The following is an 18,819-nucleotide window of genomic DNA, read 5'->3' as shown; positions in this document are numbered from 1 at the left end:
TACATTAACTTCCTGTCTGGATATACTAGCATTGCCCACCAAATACCCAAACTACAGTATATCCAACATGTTTCCAGGATTTACTTGCTTTCTTCCAAACATTGTTACAAGAAAGAAGTATTCACGTTCAGTCTATGCTTCCTCCATCTAACATGGACACATGGAAGTATTCACATTTTTTTTAGCAATTCCGTTCAGCAATCAGTAGTTACTGTTAGCCAATCTAAAATATATATAGAACATTCCTACTACATCTCAATCCTGCTGTACCCTTGCAACTTCTGAACGTGATTCTGAACCATCCTCCTCCTGGTCTCCTCTGCAGACTGCCACTCTCCATCGTCAGCATACACGTTTGACAGCGAAATATAAGCGCCATCGCTGCTCGGCGCCATTCTCAGGATCTGCTCTGCCGCAAGCACGCCAAGTTGCTTGTTCCCATGTATCCGGCAACCGTTCACCAGCGACCTCCAAACTGCAGGCCATGGTTGGAACGGCATTGCATCGATCACACCCTTCGCCTCGTCGAGTAGCCCCTTTCTTGCCAGGAGATCAACCAGGCAGGCGTAGTTGGCTCTTGCTGGATGCATGCCATACGCAGACAGCATGGTGCTGAACACAAGCTTCCCCTGCTCGACTAGCTCCAAATGGCTGCAGGCTGACAGAATGGCAACGAATGTGGCTGGTGTTGGACTCAATTTAGCCTTTGTCATCTCTTCGTAGAGGTTGAGAGCTTCGTGGATCAAACCATGGTTGGCATAAGCTGTCAGCATGGTGTTGTACAGGATGGCATCGTCGGTTCCTGATGAAACAACGGTGAAAGCGCTCTCTGCAGAGGTAATCTCACCACATTTCGCGTAGGCATCAACAACAGCGCTGGCTACGCAGAAGTGCTTGGAATGACCTGTCTTGAGAACAAGCGAATGGATGCATCTGCAGTGCCTGATCAATGCAGCATTTGCACAGGCATTTAGGACGGTTGCCAGGATGAACTCATCAGGCTTGTTGGTGGAGTCACCTCTAAACAAGTTGAAAAGGAAAATGACCTCATCGTTCAGGCCATGCTTCAGGAATGCTGAGATAACGACTCCCCATGACACCAGCTCCATCTTGCCAGCGTCCTCGATGATTTTTAGTGAAATCTGAACTGACCCAAACGCTGCTACATTTGCCTTGATCAGTGAAGTGGACACGAACTGACAGGAGGCAAAACCTTGTTTCAGAATAGTTGCGTGGATTTGCTCATGATCCCTTGCACCTTGAACTTCCTGGAAGGCAGACAGAACAGCTGAGTAGGTGAACTCATCAGGTCTTTCTCCAAAGCAAACCAAACTGCGGAAGAGCTTCATTGTTTCTTCAGAGTGACTGAAGAGACCATAACCTGCAATCATCTCGTTCCATGTCACAATGTTTGTGGATGTGAGACTACAGAAGAAGCCATATGCATGGTTGAGCAATCCACATCTGGATAGCATGTTGATTACTGCATTTGCTACAAGAACATTGTCAGTATAGCCATGACGGTAGGCAAGGGCAACGATCTGAAGGCCCAATGATTCATTCTCTTTAGCACCACTCAGCCTCAACAAGACAGAGAAAGTAACCTCATTAGGTTTACATCCGGTTCGTGACATGTCAATCAAGCAGCCAAAAACTGCCTTGTCGTCTTCATCATGCGCAAAACCTGAAATCATGGTATTCCAAGACACGGTGTCTTTTTGTCTAATCTTGCGAAAGACAGAAGCAGCAGTTTCCTTCTGTCTGGCTCTGAAATACATATCAACAAGGGAATTCATGACCGAGGTATTGGACTCGAGCATGCTGTGGATGACAAGACAGTGAAGCTGTCGCCCAAGATCCCACTGCGCACTAATTGAACAAGCCTTAACAGCAGAAATATAGGTGTACCGGTCAGGTGCAAGCCCAGAATGATGCATCAGGAGCACCGTACGAATGGCATGATGCCCAAAACCATTCAAAACATATCCTTCGAGCATGGCATTCCAGCACGTCAAATCTTTGTTCCTGATATGTGCGAATGCACGCTGTGCAGCAGCAATGCGGCCATGCTTTGCGTACATGAGCAGCAGAGAGCTCCCCACAAAAGGATTGCTATCCAGGCCAGCTCTGACGGCAACACCGTGGAGCGAAAGGGCGATGAGGAGCTTATTGGAGGAATGGGCCACCATGGAGTGGCAGGCAGTGAGCATGGTTGCGAGCGAGAACTCGTTGGGGCAGAAGCCGCTCCTGATCATGGAAACGAAGAAACGAAAGCCCAGGTGGGGCGCGCCATTGCCCGTTGAGGCAGAGACCATGGCTGTCCAGGAGACGAGGTTCCTTTGCGGCATTTCGTCGAACACCTTGAGAGCTGAGTCGAGAAGGCCCCGCCTAGCGTAGTAGATGAGGAGGTGATTCATGTTGAAGGTGTGAGCGAGCGTGCCCAGCTTAAGGGCGTGCGCGTGGAGGTGTGAAGAGGAGGAGGAGGAGGCCATGGAGGCGATGGCGAAGGGATCCCTGGAGATGGAGGTGGAGGAGGTGCAGTAATGCAGCAGGTGGAGAGGAGAATGCGATTGGAGGAGGAGAAGGAGGAGGTGGCGGCGGTGAGTCCAAGGAAACATGCCGCCGTCGCTGCTCGATCTCATGAGTCCAAGGAAGTTGTTTGTGTGATCTCTCTCTCTCTCTCTCTCTCAGTTGTTCCTTGAGAGAAATTTCGTTTCTTTTAATTTTCTGTGTGGGGTAACTGTAATACTAACGCAACTGCACGGGAACGGAATTGCAAGGAGCAAGATGGGCCTATTTACCTTTGTTGAATGAGTCCGTGAGATTATGGGACCATCAACTGTTGTCCGTCCCTCTCCCAGCACCTCCAGCTCCAGTGTTCTTGAATGCATCACTTCACTGATTCAAGTACCACCCTACTCCAGTTAATGCCTGTAGACTATACATCTTAAATTAAATATAATGTTTTTTTTTTGGCATATCCCATCTGGCTGGAGAAGAAAAGGAAGGCCTTGTCTGTATTTTCCTCATGAATCACACATGCAGCGACAGGGTCCAGAATGGCAGGCAGCTCAACGCCTTTCTTCCTAATATAGGACTTGTCCACTTCACTTGGAACTTGGAAGAAGATGTCTCTGTTGCCTTCCTAATTACTGCAACATATAAGCAGCGCCACCCAAGTCTGACCTGAACTGACTTGACCGTCTCAAGCCAACCCACGATGACACCGGACTGCAAAAACTCTACAAGCTCCAAAATTTTGGGAGAGCCATTGCTTTGCTTGCTTGTACAAGAACCCCTCTTTTCAACTGAAAAACAAATTATATTCAGTTGTGGATCCAATAAGAGTGGATCAAACAGAAAGTTGCAAGTTGCAGCCTTGTCTCCTTTCTGGTAAGACTTAGCTCTCCAAACTCTCTCCTCCCCTTCTTCCTTGCTGCTTTTCGACAAAATCCCCTCTTTTCTTTTCCCATGTCCAGATTCTTGTGTCCATTGTAGATTTTTCCTGAAATTTCATCTGTTTTCTTTTTCTCCTGAAATGCAGGTGGACGAGAAGGGGGCTTTGCGAATTGCAATTTTGCAATGCTTCTTGCTTGTGATTGTGACGACGATGCACAAACCGCAGAGAATGGCAACGCCCCGATGCTCAGCAACTACCGCGCCCAGCCTGCGCCACCGCTCGCCGAGCCCCTCCTCCTCGACAAGCCACAGCGCGCGCACTGGCTCAGGCAGCTCAAACCGTGGCGCCGCAATGCCGCCGACGACCACCTCTCCGCCGGAATCGCCATCAACTGGAGCTCTGTGCGTTCGGCGACCAAGGACTGGATCACCAACCCCATGAACATCGCCATGCTCCTCTGGCTTCTCTGCGTCGCCGTCTCCGGCGCCATGCTCGTCCTGCTCCTCCTCGGCCTGCTCGACGGGGCGTTCCCCACGCCGGCGGCGAGGAACCACTGGATCGAGATCAATAACCAGGTTCTCAACGCGCTCTTCACGCTCATGAGCCTCTACCAGCACCCCGTCCTCTGCCACCACCTCTTCCTGCTCTGCCGCTGGCGCCCCGCCGACGCCGCCGACCTCCGCGCCGCCTACTGCAAGGACGGCGCCGGCCCGCGCCACGGCGAGCGCGCCCACATGGCCGTCGTGGTCGCGCTGCTCCACCTCACCGTCGCCTGCCAGTACGTGCTCTGCGGCCTGTACTGGGGGTACACCAAGAAGACGCGGCCGGAGCTCGTGGAGAACGGGTTCTTCGTGCTCGGCGTCGTCGCGCCGGTCGTCGCCGTCGTGTACACCGTGTGCAGCCCGCTCGGAAAAGACAACTACGGCGAGCTCGCGTGCCCCAACGCCTTCGACTCGGTGAGCCAACACAAATGCACGGGACACGCCGTGGTCGAGCCGGAGTGGGCCGGCGGCATGTTCGACTGCGGCGGCGACGCGACGGCGTGGTGGCTCTCCCTGTCGTGCACCTTCTGCGCCTTCGGGTGGAACATGGAGCGGCTCGGATTCGGCAGCATGTTCGTGCACACCGCCACGTTCGTGCTTCTGTGCTTCGCGCCGCTGTGGGTGATGGGCGTGTCGGCGCTCCACATCCACGACGTGGTCATCGGCGACATGGTCGGCGGCGCCGGGGCCCTGCTCTGCGTGTGCGGCCTGCTCTACGGCGGCTACTGGAGGATCCAGATGAGAGAACGCTTCGGGCTTCCGGCGAGCACGGCGTGCTGCGGCTCGCCGTCGGTGACGGACTACGCCCGGTGGCTCTTCTGCTGGCCGTGTGCGCTGGCGCAGGAGGTGCGCACGGCGAGCCTCTACCACATCGATGGCGAGACGTTCTACAAGAAGCTTCCTGTTGTCGATGACGTTGAAGACGAGAAGAGGCTACCGTTGCTGGCGTCACACCATGTCCAATTCCAAGAACCACCGGACACGATGATCATGGCAGCATCAGAGGGATCAAATGATCATGTGGTGATTGTTCATGAGGAGATGGTTCCACCGGCTGTACAGGTTGTGGTGGAGCAAGTCGTCGTTGAAGGTGATAAATCTGAAGAAGAATGCAGTGCAGTTCATGATGAGAAGATCATGAGTTCGCCTCTTCCGGAATCGGTGGTGATTGTGGATGATGATGAGATACCGGCCAGTTTGTCGGATGGAAGCTGGACGGTGGAGAAGGTGAAGAGACTGATAAATGTTGTCACTTTGGTTTCTTTGCTCATTCTTCTCTACACCAGGGGATTCATTCGTTAGTGAGGCACAGAAAATGCATACAAAAGGCTACAGATTCAATAGCTCCTTAGCTAGATGACTGAATTCTCTCATCTTTCTCCATTTCTTTTTGTTGGTTGTGATCGAGAGGAAGTTCATTCTTTGGAGTTTGGGTGTACATAGGCATACTGCTGGCATAAAGATGCCACAGGATTCAGAAGGGATTGTATATTTGTAATCCGTTCCCAGCTGCAATTGCACCTTGGAAATAGTGAATCTCTAATGCAATTATATCTCATTATTTCAGTTTGCCCAGTGTGGCTTGTGTTTCAGGAAACTCACTTGGGGTGGTTCTACAAAGATATTGTAGTTTCAGTTAGAAATTAGAATCCTTCTAAAACCTTCAGTATAGCTTCTGAAGTTTCAGAAGGAACTGAATTGTACAATTGTTAGCAATCGTAGTTTGGAAATCTTAGGAGGTTTGTTTCAGTTTTGTCCATTGTTGCGTAAGTTATTATGTGTGATAACATGATGAACTATCATATGATGAACCAATTGTTCCTCTAATGTTGTAGAGCGCCAACTGTGAATAGGGAAACGTCGTTATTGGCCATCTGTAAACTGAAAGTATTTATAATTGCAGCATGCTTGAGACTGTACACCTGCCTGACTATATGGACTTGAAATAACTTGAAAGAGACCTGTCTAAAAAAATAACTTGAAAGAGACTTTTGGCTGCTTTGCAGCCATAACCTGAAAAAGAAGCTCAGTATCAAAAATAAATCAAGCCAATTTTAAGAAGTAAAAGTTTTTTTAGACTGGTCAAAGGGGGGAGAGATTCCCCACCTGAATTTCATTAATCTTAGGGAGTAGCGGTACAGAACTAGAGCAGTGGAAGTAAAAGTTTATGAAATCCAGCTTTGGCCTATAACTTAGCGGATCAAAATAGGGATGAAAATGTTGAACAGAGCACGCCGACAGGTGATCTGTTCAGCTGTTCTGTTTTGTTGTGCTGAACTTATTTAAGGCAACAAAAGATGACTTATTCCCGATCAAGGTTGTGCTTCAGTTATAGGGCCAACAAAACAAGCAATAGAAAGTCATGGCAAGCCAACATTGATTCCTGAACATGAGTGAGCGTGTATAGAAGACAATGGACGCCCATACATATTCTTGGAAGTCTTCTGGAGTAATATTAGTCATTTTAGAAGATACAGTATGTACTATGGGTGTGTTCGCCCAACCATGCCTCCCGACACGAAAAACAAAACACACGATTATAGTGAGATTAATTAAGTATTAGCCAAAAAAAACTTAAAAATAGATTAATATAATTTTTCAAAGTAATTTTCATATAAAAAACTTTTTGCAAAATATGCACCGTTTAGCAGTTTGAAAAACGTGTGCGCAGAAAACGCGGGAAGTGGGTTGGGAAAGATGGGATAAGAACACAACCTATATGTTCTAGTAGTCTGTACTATGTAGTCGTTTTGTTACATAGAGCTACTACTACCAACTCCACCTCAAAATAAGTGCAGCCATGAATATTCGTGTCCAACATTTGATATTCGTTTTATTTTAAAAATTTATAATTTTTTTTTAAAAAAATAGTCACACATAAAATACTGTTCATATCTTATCATCTGATAATAATAAAAATACTAATCACAATTTTTTTAAGACGAGCAGTTAAATGTTGAATATAAATAGTATAAAACCGTGCTTTATTTTAGGACGGGGAGTAATATACAGTCACGCTTAACTGTTTTGACCGGTCCAGCTCGGTCAATCCAATCCGGCTGGTAATTAAACAACACGAGCGCAGTAATTGAACTAGCAGCAAGCTGTGGCTGACGCTGACCTGCTCGCTCTGCCAAATTTGACAATGTTGCCTTTCTTTCGTCAACTATTTGCATTGCATGCATATATATTTGTTGATCAGTTCCATGGTTTTGATTTCGAGCTTGCTCCTGCTACGTACTCGATCTGCTGCAGCTAGCTACTACTACCAGATTTTCTGCAACTCCTTCACTGCACAAGAAAAAACTACAAATCGATCAACATGGAACCACAAGAACAGCATCAAGAACCAGTGAACGATGGGCTGCAGAAGCAGGAGCAGCACAAGAAGCACAAGGAGAAGAAGAAGGAGAGGCTCCTCGACTTCCTCCGGGCAGCGCCGTCCAAGGCGCCATGGTTCTCCTTCTCCGGCGCCGCCTTCCTCACCCGCCTCGCCTCCCTCCGCACCACAAACAATCCTGCTGCTTCCCGCCGCTTGCCGGCGTTCGTCCGCTCCGTCGACTGGCGCGCCCTCCGCGCCAAGTGCCTCGCGTGGGCCAAGCACCCAATGAACGCAGCTCTGCTCATCTGGCTCGCCTTCGTCGCCGGCGGCGTCGTCTTCGTCTTCCTCCTCATGACCGGCGCGCTCAACTCCGCCGTGCCCGACGCCTCGCGCCGCCGCCGATGGACCGAGGTGGCCAACCAGATGCTCAACGCGCTCTTCACCATCATGTGCGTCTACCAGCATCCCAAGCTCTGCCACCACCTCGCGCTCCTCCTCCGATGGCGCGCCGCCGACGTCGCCGAGCTCCGTGCCCTCTACTGCAAGAACGGCGCCGCCGGCCTGCGCCGCGAGCGCCTCCACGTGGCCGCCGTCGTGCTGCTGCTCCACGCCACGTGCTTCGCGCAGTACGGCTACTGCGCGCTCTTCTGGTTCTTCGGAAGAGACAACCGCCCGGACTTGGCCGTCAACCTCTGCATGGCGCTCGGCCTCGGCTTCCCCATCGTCGCCGCCTTGTACATGGTGTACGGCCCGCTCGGCCGGAAGATCGTGCTGATCCCGGCGTCCACCGACGACGAGGAGAACGTGAACTCGCAGGTCGACGAGGCGAACGCGATCGCGGTGACGGCGCAGTGTGACAGCAACAGAAACAGGGCGGTGGTCGCGAAGCCGGAGTGGGCCGGCGGGCTGTTCGACGTCGGCGACGACCCGACGGTGGCGGCGCTGTCGCTGTCGTGCACGTTCTGCGTGTTCGGGTGGAACATGGAGCGCCTGGGGCTCGGCAACATGTACGTGCACGTCTTCACGTTCGCGCTGCTGTGCGCGGCGCCGGTGCTGGTGTTCGCGGTGGCGGCGCTCAACGTCCACGACGACACGCTGCGGTTCGTCGTGGGCGCCGCGGGCGCCTTGCTGTCCGTGCTGGGCCTCACGTACGGCGGGTTCTGGCGCGCGCAGATGCGGAGGCGCTTCGGGCTGCCGGCGCACCGCTGGTCCATGTGCGGCGGGCGGGCCACGGCGGCGGACTACGGCAAGTGGCTGTGCTGCGCGCCTTGCGCGCTGGCGCAGGAGGTGAGGACGGCCAACCTGTACGACGTGGAGGAGGACGCGCTGTACGCCAAAGGTGGCGAGGAGGAGGAGGAGGAGGCGGCAATGGCGCCTTTGGAGAGAGAAGGCTGCATCGTCGCCGTTGATGCGCCGCCGCTACCGATGAGAGTCGAAGAGAAGGACTATGTCGTGTTAGACATGGGTCAATGAAATTTCGTTCCAAGATCAAAATAGGCAACATGTAAAAATTCCGATCTGCTCTTTTTTTTTCTTCATTATTTGAAGAGATATTCCAATATTTGACTAAATTTGTTCATTCGTTGACTGCTTGGCTTTGGCGCTTTATTTAGACCCGGTTTAGATACAATTTTAGAAATTTTCTCCCTGTCACATCAAACGTTTGAACACCTGCATAAATGATTAAATATAGGTTAAAAATAACTAATTGCACAGATTGCAACTAATTTACAGGATGAATCTTTTAAACCTAATTATTACATGATTTGACAATGTAGTGCTATAGTAAGCATTCGCTAATAACAGATTAATTATGCTTAATAAATCATCGCGCGGTTTACTGACGGATTTTATAATTAGTTTTTTTATCAATGCTATGACACCCTATATAATAGCGAATGTAACAAGAAATTTTTTTTTTACACCCTATATCCAAACACCCCCTTATTTATGTCTGGCGATGCCATCAGGCGGCTACTCCTCGCCGGCGTCGCCCCCAGCAACCGCCTCCCGCCGCTCACCGTCAAGCTCCTCCACGCCCGCCTCCTCCGCCTCGACCTCCTCGCTGGCCTCTCCTCGCTCCTCCTCCGCGCCCTCACCTCCTCCGCCCTTCACCTCCACGCGCTCCGCGTCCACTGCCTCCTCCCCAACCCCTCCCACCTCACCATCCCCATCGCCCTCAAGTCGGCCTCCCGCCTTCCGCACCCTCTCCGCGCGGGCGAGCAGCTCCACGCGCGCTCCCTCAAGCTTCCCTCCCACACCAACCCCCACGTCCTCACCTCCCTCCTCAGCCTATACGCAAAATGCGGCCTCCTACATCGAGCCCAGAGGGTGTTCGACGAAATGCCACACCCCAGCACCGTCCCCTGGACCGCTCTCATCACTGCCTACATGGATGCTGGGGACCTCAGGGAAGCCGTCCATGTCGCAAGGAATGCTTTTGCGAATGGTATGCGACCGGACAGCTTCACGGCCGTGCGTGTCCTGACTGCGTGTGCTCGGATTGCGGATTTGGCAACTGGGGAGACTGTTTGGAGGGCTGCCGAGCAGGAGGGCGTTGCACAGAGCGTGTTCGTGGCCACTGCGGCGGTAGATTTGTATGTCAAGTGTGGGGAGATGGCAAAGGCAAGGGAGGTGTTTGACAAGATGCGGCACAAGGATGCAGTGGCCTGGGGCGCCATGGTTGGGGGATATGCTTCCAACGGCCACCCACGAGAGGCTCTGGACCTTTTCCTTGCAATGCAGGCAGAGGGAATGAAGCCAGATTGCTATGCAGTAGCTGGGGCGCTATCAGCCTGCACAAGGTTGGGTGCATTGGATCTGGGACGGCAGGCAATCAGGATGGTGGACTGGGATGAGTTTCTTGACAATCCAGTCCTAGGGACTGCATTGATTGATATGTACGCCAAGTGTGGGAGCACGGTCGAGGCATGGGTGGTGTTCCAGCAAATGAGGAAGAAGGACATTATTGTTTGGAATGCCATGATCTTGGGGCTTGGCATGACTGGCCATGAAAAGATTGCATTTGCCCTTGTTGGTCAGATGGAGAAGTCTGGCGTGAAATTGAATGACAATACTTTCATTGGCTTGCTCTGCAGCTGTACACACACTGGCCTCATTCAAGATGGGCGACGGTATTTCCATAACATGACTAAGTTATACCACATCAGCCCTAGGATTGAGCATTACGGTTGTATGGTCGATCTGCTCAGTCGCGCTGGGTTGTTGCAGGAGGCTCATCAACTTGTTGATGACATGCCAATGCCAGCAAATGCTGTTATATTGGGTGCACTTCTTGGTGGCTGCAAGATTCACCGAAACACGGAGCTTGCTGAACATGTTTTGAAGCAGCTCATTCTACTGGAGCCCTGGAATTCTGGGAACTATGTAATGCTCTCCAACATATACTCTAACAGAGGCAGATGGGAGGATGCAGCGAAGCTTAGATTGGACATGAAAGCAAAAGGGGTCGAGAAGGTTCCTGCATGCAGCTGGGTTGAGTTTGAAGGTAAGGTCCATGAATTCCGTGTTGGAGACAAGTCGCATCCTCTTTCAGATCAGATTTACAAAAAGCTCGACGAATTAGGATTGGAAATGAAAACCATGGGTTATGAACCAACAACAGAAGTGGTGATGTTTGATGTTGAAGATGAAGAGAAGGAGCACACACTAGTGCATCATAGTGAGAAACTAGCAATTGCATTTAACCTTCTCGTCACTGGACCAGGGGAGACCATTAGGGTCACCAAGAACCTCAGAGTTTGCAGTGACTGTCACACTGCAATTAAACTCGTATCGAGGATAACTCATCGGGAGATCATTGTCCGAGATAACAATCGATTTCATTGTTTTAGAGATGGTTCTTGCTCCTGCAATGACTATTGGTAGAACCGTAGAACTAGAAAGTAGACAACAATTTGTTGAGAGCTGTGATTGGTGGATAGAAGAGTATAAAGCAGATGATGATGGAAGAGTATAAACCAGATGATATTGTGTTTGGAGGCGCTTCTATGCTTCACTTCTTGTGAAATGCACAACTTTTAAAGCACAAATAAAGGATGGAAAGCAGTTGCAGTTAAATATCCCTTCAAGTGCTTCATGATTTGTGCAATTATTTAAACAGAAAGGAATATATATATATATCTCTTCAAGTGATTGGTTCCAACCAAGACACACACATGTAGAATAAGCTATTTCTTCCCCTTCAGACAATCTGCACCAGTAATTGTCTGATCCTTCTGATGCTTCTTTTGGATGTTGTACTTATTTTCATTCATTCTCTTTGTTCTACTGCTATATATATGTTTTCGACTTCTCAACAGTGGTAATTATTGTGAAAGCTTTCTCTGGAAATATGTTGCTATCTCTAAACAAGTAGCAATTAAATAAAGTTGCATAGGCTATATATATAAGAAGCTAATTAACAAAGAAAAAAGAACCTTTGTGGCTAGTCTAACATGGCCCCCGGCAGATTTGACCAAATGCACACTGACCATAACGGTAGTGCAATCAAATATACCTATGTTTTGGATAACCTGCCCATGTGATTTTGCCTTCAAGCCACGGAGCATACGGACTGGCTCCTCCGCCTCTGAGGCGTCACTCCGCTTAACCTTCAAGTCTAGCACCAAGATGAAGATGCCACGCTTGATAATGGCAATCACAAACCTCCTGTTAAGCTGGCACGGCTTGGCAATGGCAACACACTCAATTGATCGACAAGCCGCCCTCCATTGATCGAATCCCTCCTTCGGCTTTCAATCTTGTTTCTTTGGTCCTGGCCTTTTATCTGACGATCGAGCGAGGCTGTCTGAATAAGTTACGGTTTTGGCTTCAAATAACAACCGTAGCTAGCTAGCTAGCTCAATATTGCATATACAGCTTACTTCTCAACTTTGCTTTGCAGCGGAGAATCGGCCTTGTTGATCTTGTTTCTGAACAAAGCTCGACCACATTTCACCTCTACATTCTCAGGTTACTTCACACGGCACAGCTGACTCCTGGTCCTGGATATATAATCTCTTTTGTACGACACAAACCATACATACATTTTGGCTTTTGGTTCCTGACACATTCATTGTCAGCAAGCTACTCAACAGCAACGTTACCCAACTAGACATATATGCACATTTGTGGCCAAATGAGAGCTGGAGACTCAACTTCAGTACACCTGGATGGCGTCCTGTCTTGCGTTGCGTTGGTCTCTTCTCCAATCCCATGGTTTCTCAGGATTCCCTGACGCCCAAAGCCCTCGGTTTGCAGCTCTTGCCTCTCTCTCCCACTACATAATCAGGGAGTAAGTGAACAACTCTTTATTACCCAGAAGTAACAACATATGTAAGCATGACTCGACAAAGTTTATGTAAAAAAAAAAGGTGTCAAAGAGCAAAACAAGTAACAACACACAATATAGTTGAATCTCTTACTCTTGCAAACTCTGGGCGTTTATCATAAGTCTTGAAGTGCCATGCGTGGCCATTCTTCAACATTTGCTCCTGAAGGACTCAAAGAGAGCACATAATTTCTCTCATAAGAATTGAAGCAGTAAAATCATGATACATGAGGAGGTACTGATGAAATAGGTTATGTTTCACCTGAATGAACAAATTATTGCAATATATATCACCAACGTAGCGCCCAAACTGGTCCAGATCATATACATAAATTTTGACGCTCTTCCCACCAATTAGTTTCACCAACGCATTCCGTGATTCCTTCCCGTAGGGCATCTTAAGCTCCGGTGCATCAATTCCCCTTTAATATAGAAATTATAAAAGATCATGCACTTCACCCCTCCCAGTAGTACATCAAATTTTTATTCGATCTAGAGGTGCAACGTAGATACCTACCTCATTCTTATTCTGTATTTCCTTGCGAGGACCTCGTCATCTGAACAAGATATTATCCTGCTCATCAAAATTCATAGTAAGCCATGTTTTCCTGTGATCTCCAAGCAAAGCTAGCACATATATGTGATTAAACCAAATCGAACTGATGTAATTATTGTCCACATTTAATCATGAATAGCTGCTATAAAAATCTTCACTGTTTTGTTCCGAAAATGCATAAATGCATGTGTCAACTGTGTGGGGACAATAAGAGCATCTATATACATATCAAGGATTGTGTGTTAACTGTAATTATTAGAAGAAAATCAATTTAATTTTTAAGCTCTGTTATTTTCCTGTGCCTACTATATTAGGCATCCTGCATTGTTCCATGAAAAGACAATATGCAGAAAATTAGGACCATAACTCTTGTATGGAAAATTAGAAGATTCGTCATTCAGATATGCAATCTTGTGCTATTAACTGATAAGGATCAGAACAGATCAGTTTCCATACTTGTATCCAGCTTCATCAAGGCTGCTTAGAAGAGCATCAGCACTCTTGTAATCCCTACATTTGCGTGCTTGAGTTCTTGCTATCACCAACTCATGCACTTCCAATGGCACATTTGCAGATTCCCTCGGATCCGTTGTGGGAACATATGCAGTAAATCCATCACCATCTCCAATGCACTTGTCATAAACCTATAATATCAGTGATATGTGAGAGTTAGCATTTATCAATAATTCTGTAAATCATTGTTCAATGTGTGATGTCGGATTCTTGGTGATAAACCTATCTATCTATTATATACTAAAAGTCCATTAAACTTTCTAAAATCACTCTCAAGCTGCCATGTGGCATCCTAAAAACGCTCTCAAGCTGCCACGTGATGCGAGGAGAGAAGATGAGGACCCACAGAAAAAAAACAAAATCATCTCCCACAACCCCCGCATGTATGCATGCATGTGGCTGCTTTCCTTCCATGCTTAGCGGCAGGATTACCAAGTAATCATGGTATTACATTAATGAGGTTTTTCTCTGTTATTTGGATCGGTGTGTAGGAGCCCATGTTGGGCTTTAGTCCGTTCAGCTGGCTAGGCCTTTGTGCCACCTATATATGCCATGTTCCTTGTATTAGGAGATTGGCTTTTAGTTTTCCTTTGTATTGTGCCGCCGCCGCCGCCTAGGTCAGGAAGGAGATGGTGATTCCATCTGCCTGACGTTTTGCCACCATTGTTGCTGCGTTGGTTTGGATGAGCGTGATCGGGAATTAATTTCCTGGGCGTGTTCTGATTTCTGCCGAAGTCTTCTTGCTCTGATTGTGTGTCATTCTTGCTGCACGGGTGGAGTTTATCTACAGATTTGGTTAGTTTATTCATTGTAAACCTAATCATCTATCTGTTTAAATTTGATCTAATGGAGCTATTCAGTTTAGTTTATCTGGAGTTATCGATCTTATGTGTCTGACCCTATATACTTTGCTGGACGAGATCTCTATCATCTTAATACTGCTGCTGCTCTTGAGTTATTAAAATGGAGATTACAGTATATATATTATCGCTGCAGACATACAAAGCATTGTGAAAGATTGGGACAAAACCGGGAACCGTAGCCGTTTCCTTATCACATTCCCTTTTTGCCCTGTTTTTTTAGTTAGATTCAGTAGTTTAAAGATATTTAATGCTCTTTTCACAAAATTTCTAATAAACTGATGGTTCTAGACAGTTAGATCTATCTAACAAATAAAATACTAAAATATTCTCCATGCATGGCTACAATAAGTACATATGCGCCTTCTTTCCCCTGTTTTTTTTTATAGTTCAAATCAAATTTTTACATGTCCCTGAATTCATACTCACATTGATGTCTCATATACATATTGATCTCGGAGGAAGTAAAACACACTATGTCTACTGTTATAATATTTTTGGCTCAATTTTGGAGGCAAGATTTTAGAAAGGACGCATTTATCCCATAGCGAGTTGTACACTCAACATAGTTCTGTTTACATCCCAATTTTAAGAGATCAAAATCATTTCGAGAACGATTGATAGAACATGGGCCTCTAATATTCCAAAAGAAATAGAAAGGACAACTGGAATTCAAACGAAATTTGGGCTAAATTTAAACAAATTTTGTTGAATCCAAAGCCCGATATAAATTGCACAAAACATTTGAACTTTTTTGCATGAAGTTCAATAACTATTCTTAAGAAAATGAATTTCATAAAGTTTAGAACCCAAAACGAAGATTTGATATGTATTAAAAAGAGCATATAGTTTAGATGACAGTTTATAGGGGCCAACTCCATTGTTGCAACATAATACTTTCATATAATTCAAGATTTCATGGTTGTAAGTAATTTTAGTTTAGAATTTTTGTGTTGCAAGGATAATTAGCATTTAAAATAGTCACAAACAAAATATTGACAAAAAAACAGGTTGAGAATAGAATCAGGAACAGTCACGCATATACAAATATTATATTCACATGTATAGAGTAATATTTCAAGCAACATTAAATTAGATGCCCGCGCATAAGCGCGGGCTTCCTTTCTAGTTATTCAGAATAGTTGTAATAGTTGATCACACCGTACCGGCAAAGTGTTTAGCACAAACTGCACGCCCTCTGGTAGCAAGGATGGTTGGTAGTTTGACGATGCTGTGGGGAGTGATGGGATCGGAAAGTTGTAAAATTCAAGAATACCCTGAGAGGAAACATAGTTTCTAGATGAGGTGAGTAGAGTATCTATAGCCAATTTAAGCAATAGAAATAACACAAATTGCAGTGAATTGCTTTGATTGATAATTTCAGTTTGTAAAAAACGATCCTTGATCATGAATTGTTCTGTGGTCACTCGGGTTGAACTATTCAGAATTTCAAAATAGGAAAAACAAAGTTACCTCCAAATCAGCTCTCTGGATCATATTAAGGGCTCTTGCAATTAGCTGAGCAGCATTTGCTGGTGTTTTTGGTGGAGGTGTTGTATTCTTATACGCCTCCAACAGTTTCTGGTACCTATTATTGTTCCAACTAAGATATCAGATCAAACATTCCTTTGAAGTTTGTTCAGTGGAAGTTGTATTAATATCATATATACTAGCTGCTAGTTGCAAGATTTGCCAAATACATTTGCTTTGTGACAAACTGGTTCGTTACTGACAGTATAACATACCATTGGAACAAGAACCATATTAAACATACCTTTACGCTACTTGAAATTCTATCCTACTAAAATATGTAAAAGAATTCAAGACCGAAGCTTGTACGTCAACATGGCTGATTTCGAATTTAGCCTGAGTCTTCTGGAGAATGTACCAGAAATGTAGCCAAGAACACAATTTATCTTAATCAATTTCAACTTCCATGTGAAGATGTAACTATACATTTCGTTTGGTAAGATTTTTTTTTTAGTCCCAAACTCCAACCGTTGCGTACTCTTATCCTACTCTCTGTTTTAACCATTGCCAGAAGGTTTTAGTTTGCTAAAGGCATGTAGCCTAGTGGTTGCAGTGACCTGAGTAGCACCCCAAGGTCCTGAGTTTAAATCTTCATATGAGTGAATTTCAAATTGGATTGTTTGTGGGGATAACTTCCCAATTTAAATGGCTGTATATATCCGGTTGAATGTAGAGGCCATGTAAAAAATACCCTTCCCTAAAAAAAGAGAAGGTTTTAGTTTATCAACACCTGAAGTAGCCTGGACAAATAGACCATACTAGTGGTGCATCAACTTTTGCTTGTATGTTTCAATATTTTTTTTTATCAAGGGCATGACACCCCCATTTCCATTACTAGAAATGAACAGAATCTTGTATGTTTCAATGTCGTTCTTTTTTATATTTTTCACCTTCTCAAATAAGGATTTGTCTACATATGAACCAAGTATGGAACATCCTATCCTAGGATAGCAAATCAAAATCATTTAACCGCACAGTCATAAAATCATTTAGAAAAAAGCCCAACTTAAGCTAGTACAACAGTAACCAATCATTTATTTATTTAAAAAATAAACCTACAAAGCAAAGCAATTTTGATATCAGTAGGTACACCAAACGTACAAAATCTAAAAAAAATATCAACTCTACAAAGACTTTTAGAGCTGATCCTTACCATTTAACTTGTGCTTTCCTGGATGATACAACGTGCTGACTGAGGCCATCAGGAACCTGATAATATGGACAAATAATACTTATTTTATACATGTAAACTGGGAATAAAGAAGTAATTGAACTTGGCATGATGCGCCATTAGAATATGAACATATTTGCAAGTGCTAACAGAAATGGTAGTATCGCAATGCAGCATATTTTTTCAGTCCAGATATAAGATATTCATCAGTATTCCAAAAGAAACAGAGGGAAAAAAAGACGAAAGTGTGGTTATAATCAGGTTGGTTTACAATACACTAAACCCCTTACAAAAATGACTGAATGAATCACATATAACAAGATAAATCCAATAAAAAGGAATATTGTAAGTATTGGCTTCGGTAACAAGAGATTGGTTTCAATTGCAGAGGGGTTCAAAGCTGAGAAAAGTTACATATGTGATGCAATTAACACCTACTCCAAAGTCCAAACCCAACCTTTTGTCATAGAACCAACCAAAGAAACCTTGTATTGTAATTGGATAACCTCTAATTAGGATGTAAATGCATGCTGAATTGCTGATAGATTAATGTCAGACCTACAGTAACCTCTTCTAGTTAGTACAGTTGCAAGCTGAATGAAAGAGGAAAGCGGGAGTAAGGGCATGTAGCTAGGAGCATGTGTAGAAGTTACCATGGATGTGGATTCGAAGTTGAGGAGATCGTGCGCCAGGGCGGCGACGCCGACGGTGGACGGCGTGACGCCATGGGGGCCGAGAGGCTGCTGCTGGAGTGGAGCTGGGGGGGCTGCAGGTTGACCATGGTAGTGAGGAGGCTGGTAGTGTGGCCTGGAGGTTGGCTTGTAGTAGGGGTAGTGATCACCGCCATCGTCGTCTCCCTTGAAGCACCGGAGGATGTTCCCCATGGATGCTTTCTTCTTGCTCTACCTCTATCGTATCAGCACTCCACTCTGCCCCGGGAGTTGCAGGCCTGCAGCTATGGCCTATGGCTGCTGCTTGACTTGCCTACTTGAGTCTGTGACAGAGGAGCTTGGGAACTCTACTCTACTCGGACTCGGGGAAATTTCGGAGTGAAGAAAAGCAAAGAGAAAGGAGGTGACTTGAGGGTCCCACCAGCCTGCTACAAGTGGGAAGGAAAGGAGGAGACTACACTAGTACACTACACTCTCTAGGCTTTGATTCAGATAGCTTATCCATAATATACAACATTGACCATCTATGATGGTTTGCCTGATGGACTCAATAATTACCGTGTTGGTGTTCTCATGTAGTCAAAAAAAAAAAGAGAAAGACAATCAATCATACGCAGTAATATTGACATATCAGAATATACTACTCCAGTATCTATAACAGTTATTGGTATTTCCAAATTTCAGTAAAAAAAATATCCATACACCTTCACCATTGTCCTTCAGCTCCGGCCGATGAGCATGAGCTTCAGTTTGCTGCCAGCTTCAGCTTCAGTTGAAATAGCCACTCTCTGTACTAGTAGGTCGGCACTGTACTTGATGTTCTCCTTTCCCCCGTGATTAAAGGCGCAAGTTGTCGATGGCTCCAAATGCCATCGTCATTTGTGTTTGTAGCACCTACGTCATGTACTTGATCAGGATTACG

General features: G+C 46.1%; 5 protein-coding genes across 6 annotated transcripts; 3 read left to right on the top strand and 2 right to left on the bottom strand.

Annotated features, from left to right (window-relative positions):
- Position 1: 1 nt before the first annotated feature.
- Positions 2-2,787, bottom strand: LOC127754846 (pentatricopeptide repeat-containing protein At3g09040, mitochondrial-like). The gene has a single exon (XM_052280443.1). It carries the CDS (start codon positions 2,640-2,642, stop codon positions 249-251), a length of 2,394 nt encoding a protein of 797 aa, XP_052136403.1. The 5' UTR covers positions 2,643-2,787; the 3' UTR covers positions 2-248.
- A 351-nt stretch (positions 2,788-3,138) lies between these two features.
- LOC127754139 (uncharacterized) lies at positions 3,139-5,510 on the top strand. The gene is made up of 2 exons (XM_052279613.1): positions 3,139-3,393; positions 3,545-5,510. The coding sequence occupies exon 2, from the start codon at positions 3,583-3,585 to the stop codon at positions 5,242-5,244; it is 1,662 nt and encodes a 553-aa protein (XP_052135573.1). The 5' UTR covers positions 3,139-3,393; positions 3,545-3,582; the 3' UTR covers positions 5,245-5,510.
- Positions 5,511-7,192: 1,682 nt separating this feature from the next.
- LOC127755583 (uncharacterized) lies at positions 7,193-8,773 on the top strand. Its single transcript, XM_052281263.1, has one exon. The coding sequence runs from the start codon at positions 7,265-7,267 to the stop codon at positions 8,735-8,737; it is 1,473 nt and encodes a 490-aa protein (XP_052137223.1). The 5' UTR covers positions 7,193-7,264; the 3' UTR covers positions 8,738-8,773.
- A 427-nt stretch (positions 8,774-9,200) lies between these two features.
- Positions 9,201-11,418, top strand: LOC127755289 (putative pentatricopeptide repeat-containing protein At3g08820). The gene has a single exon (XM_052280940.1). The coding sequence runs from the start codon at positions 9,215-9,217 to the stop codon at positions 11,150-11,152; it is 1,938 nt and encodes a 645-aa protein (XP_052136900.1). The 5' UTR covers positions 9,201-9,214; the 3' UTR covers positions 11,153-11,418.
- Positions 11,419-11,595: 177 nt separating this feature from the next.
- Positions 11,596-18,291, bottom strand: LOC127755290 (probable staphylococcal-like nuclease CAN2). Of its 2 annotated transcripts, XM_052280941.1 has the most exons (9): positions 17,880-18,287; positions 17,209-17,264; positions 15,999-16,113; positions 15,692-15,802; positions 13,609-13,796; positions 13,114-13,170; positions 12,859-13,018; positions 12,691-12,759; positions 11,596-12,545 (listed from the first exon to the last, which is right to left on the bottom strand). In XM_052280941.1, the coding sequence occupies exons 1-9, from the start codon at positions 18,108-18,110 to the stop codon at positions 12,426-12,428; spliced, it is 1,107 nt and encodes a 368-aa protein (XP_052136901.1). In that variant the 5' UTR covers positions 18,111-18,287; the 3' UTR covers positions 11,596-12,425. The 2 variants fall into 2 exon arrangements, with proteins under 2 accessions (XP_052136901.1, XP_052136903.1); XM_052280943.1 differs by lacking the exon at positions 15,692-15,802 and having other exon boundaries at positions 17,880-18,291.
- Between the last annotated feature and the right edge of the window lie 528 nt (positions 18,292-18,819).

Source organism: Oryza glaberrima, chromosome 11 (genome assembly GCF_000147395.1).
Source record: "Oryza glaberrima chromosome 11, OglaRS2, whole genome shotgun sequence".
Lineage (NCBI taxonomy): Eukaryota > Viridiplantae > Streptophyta > Magnoliopsida > Poales > Poaceae > Oryza > Oryza glaberrima.
This window is presented reverse-complemented; position numbering and strand designations above follow the sequence as displayed.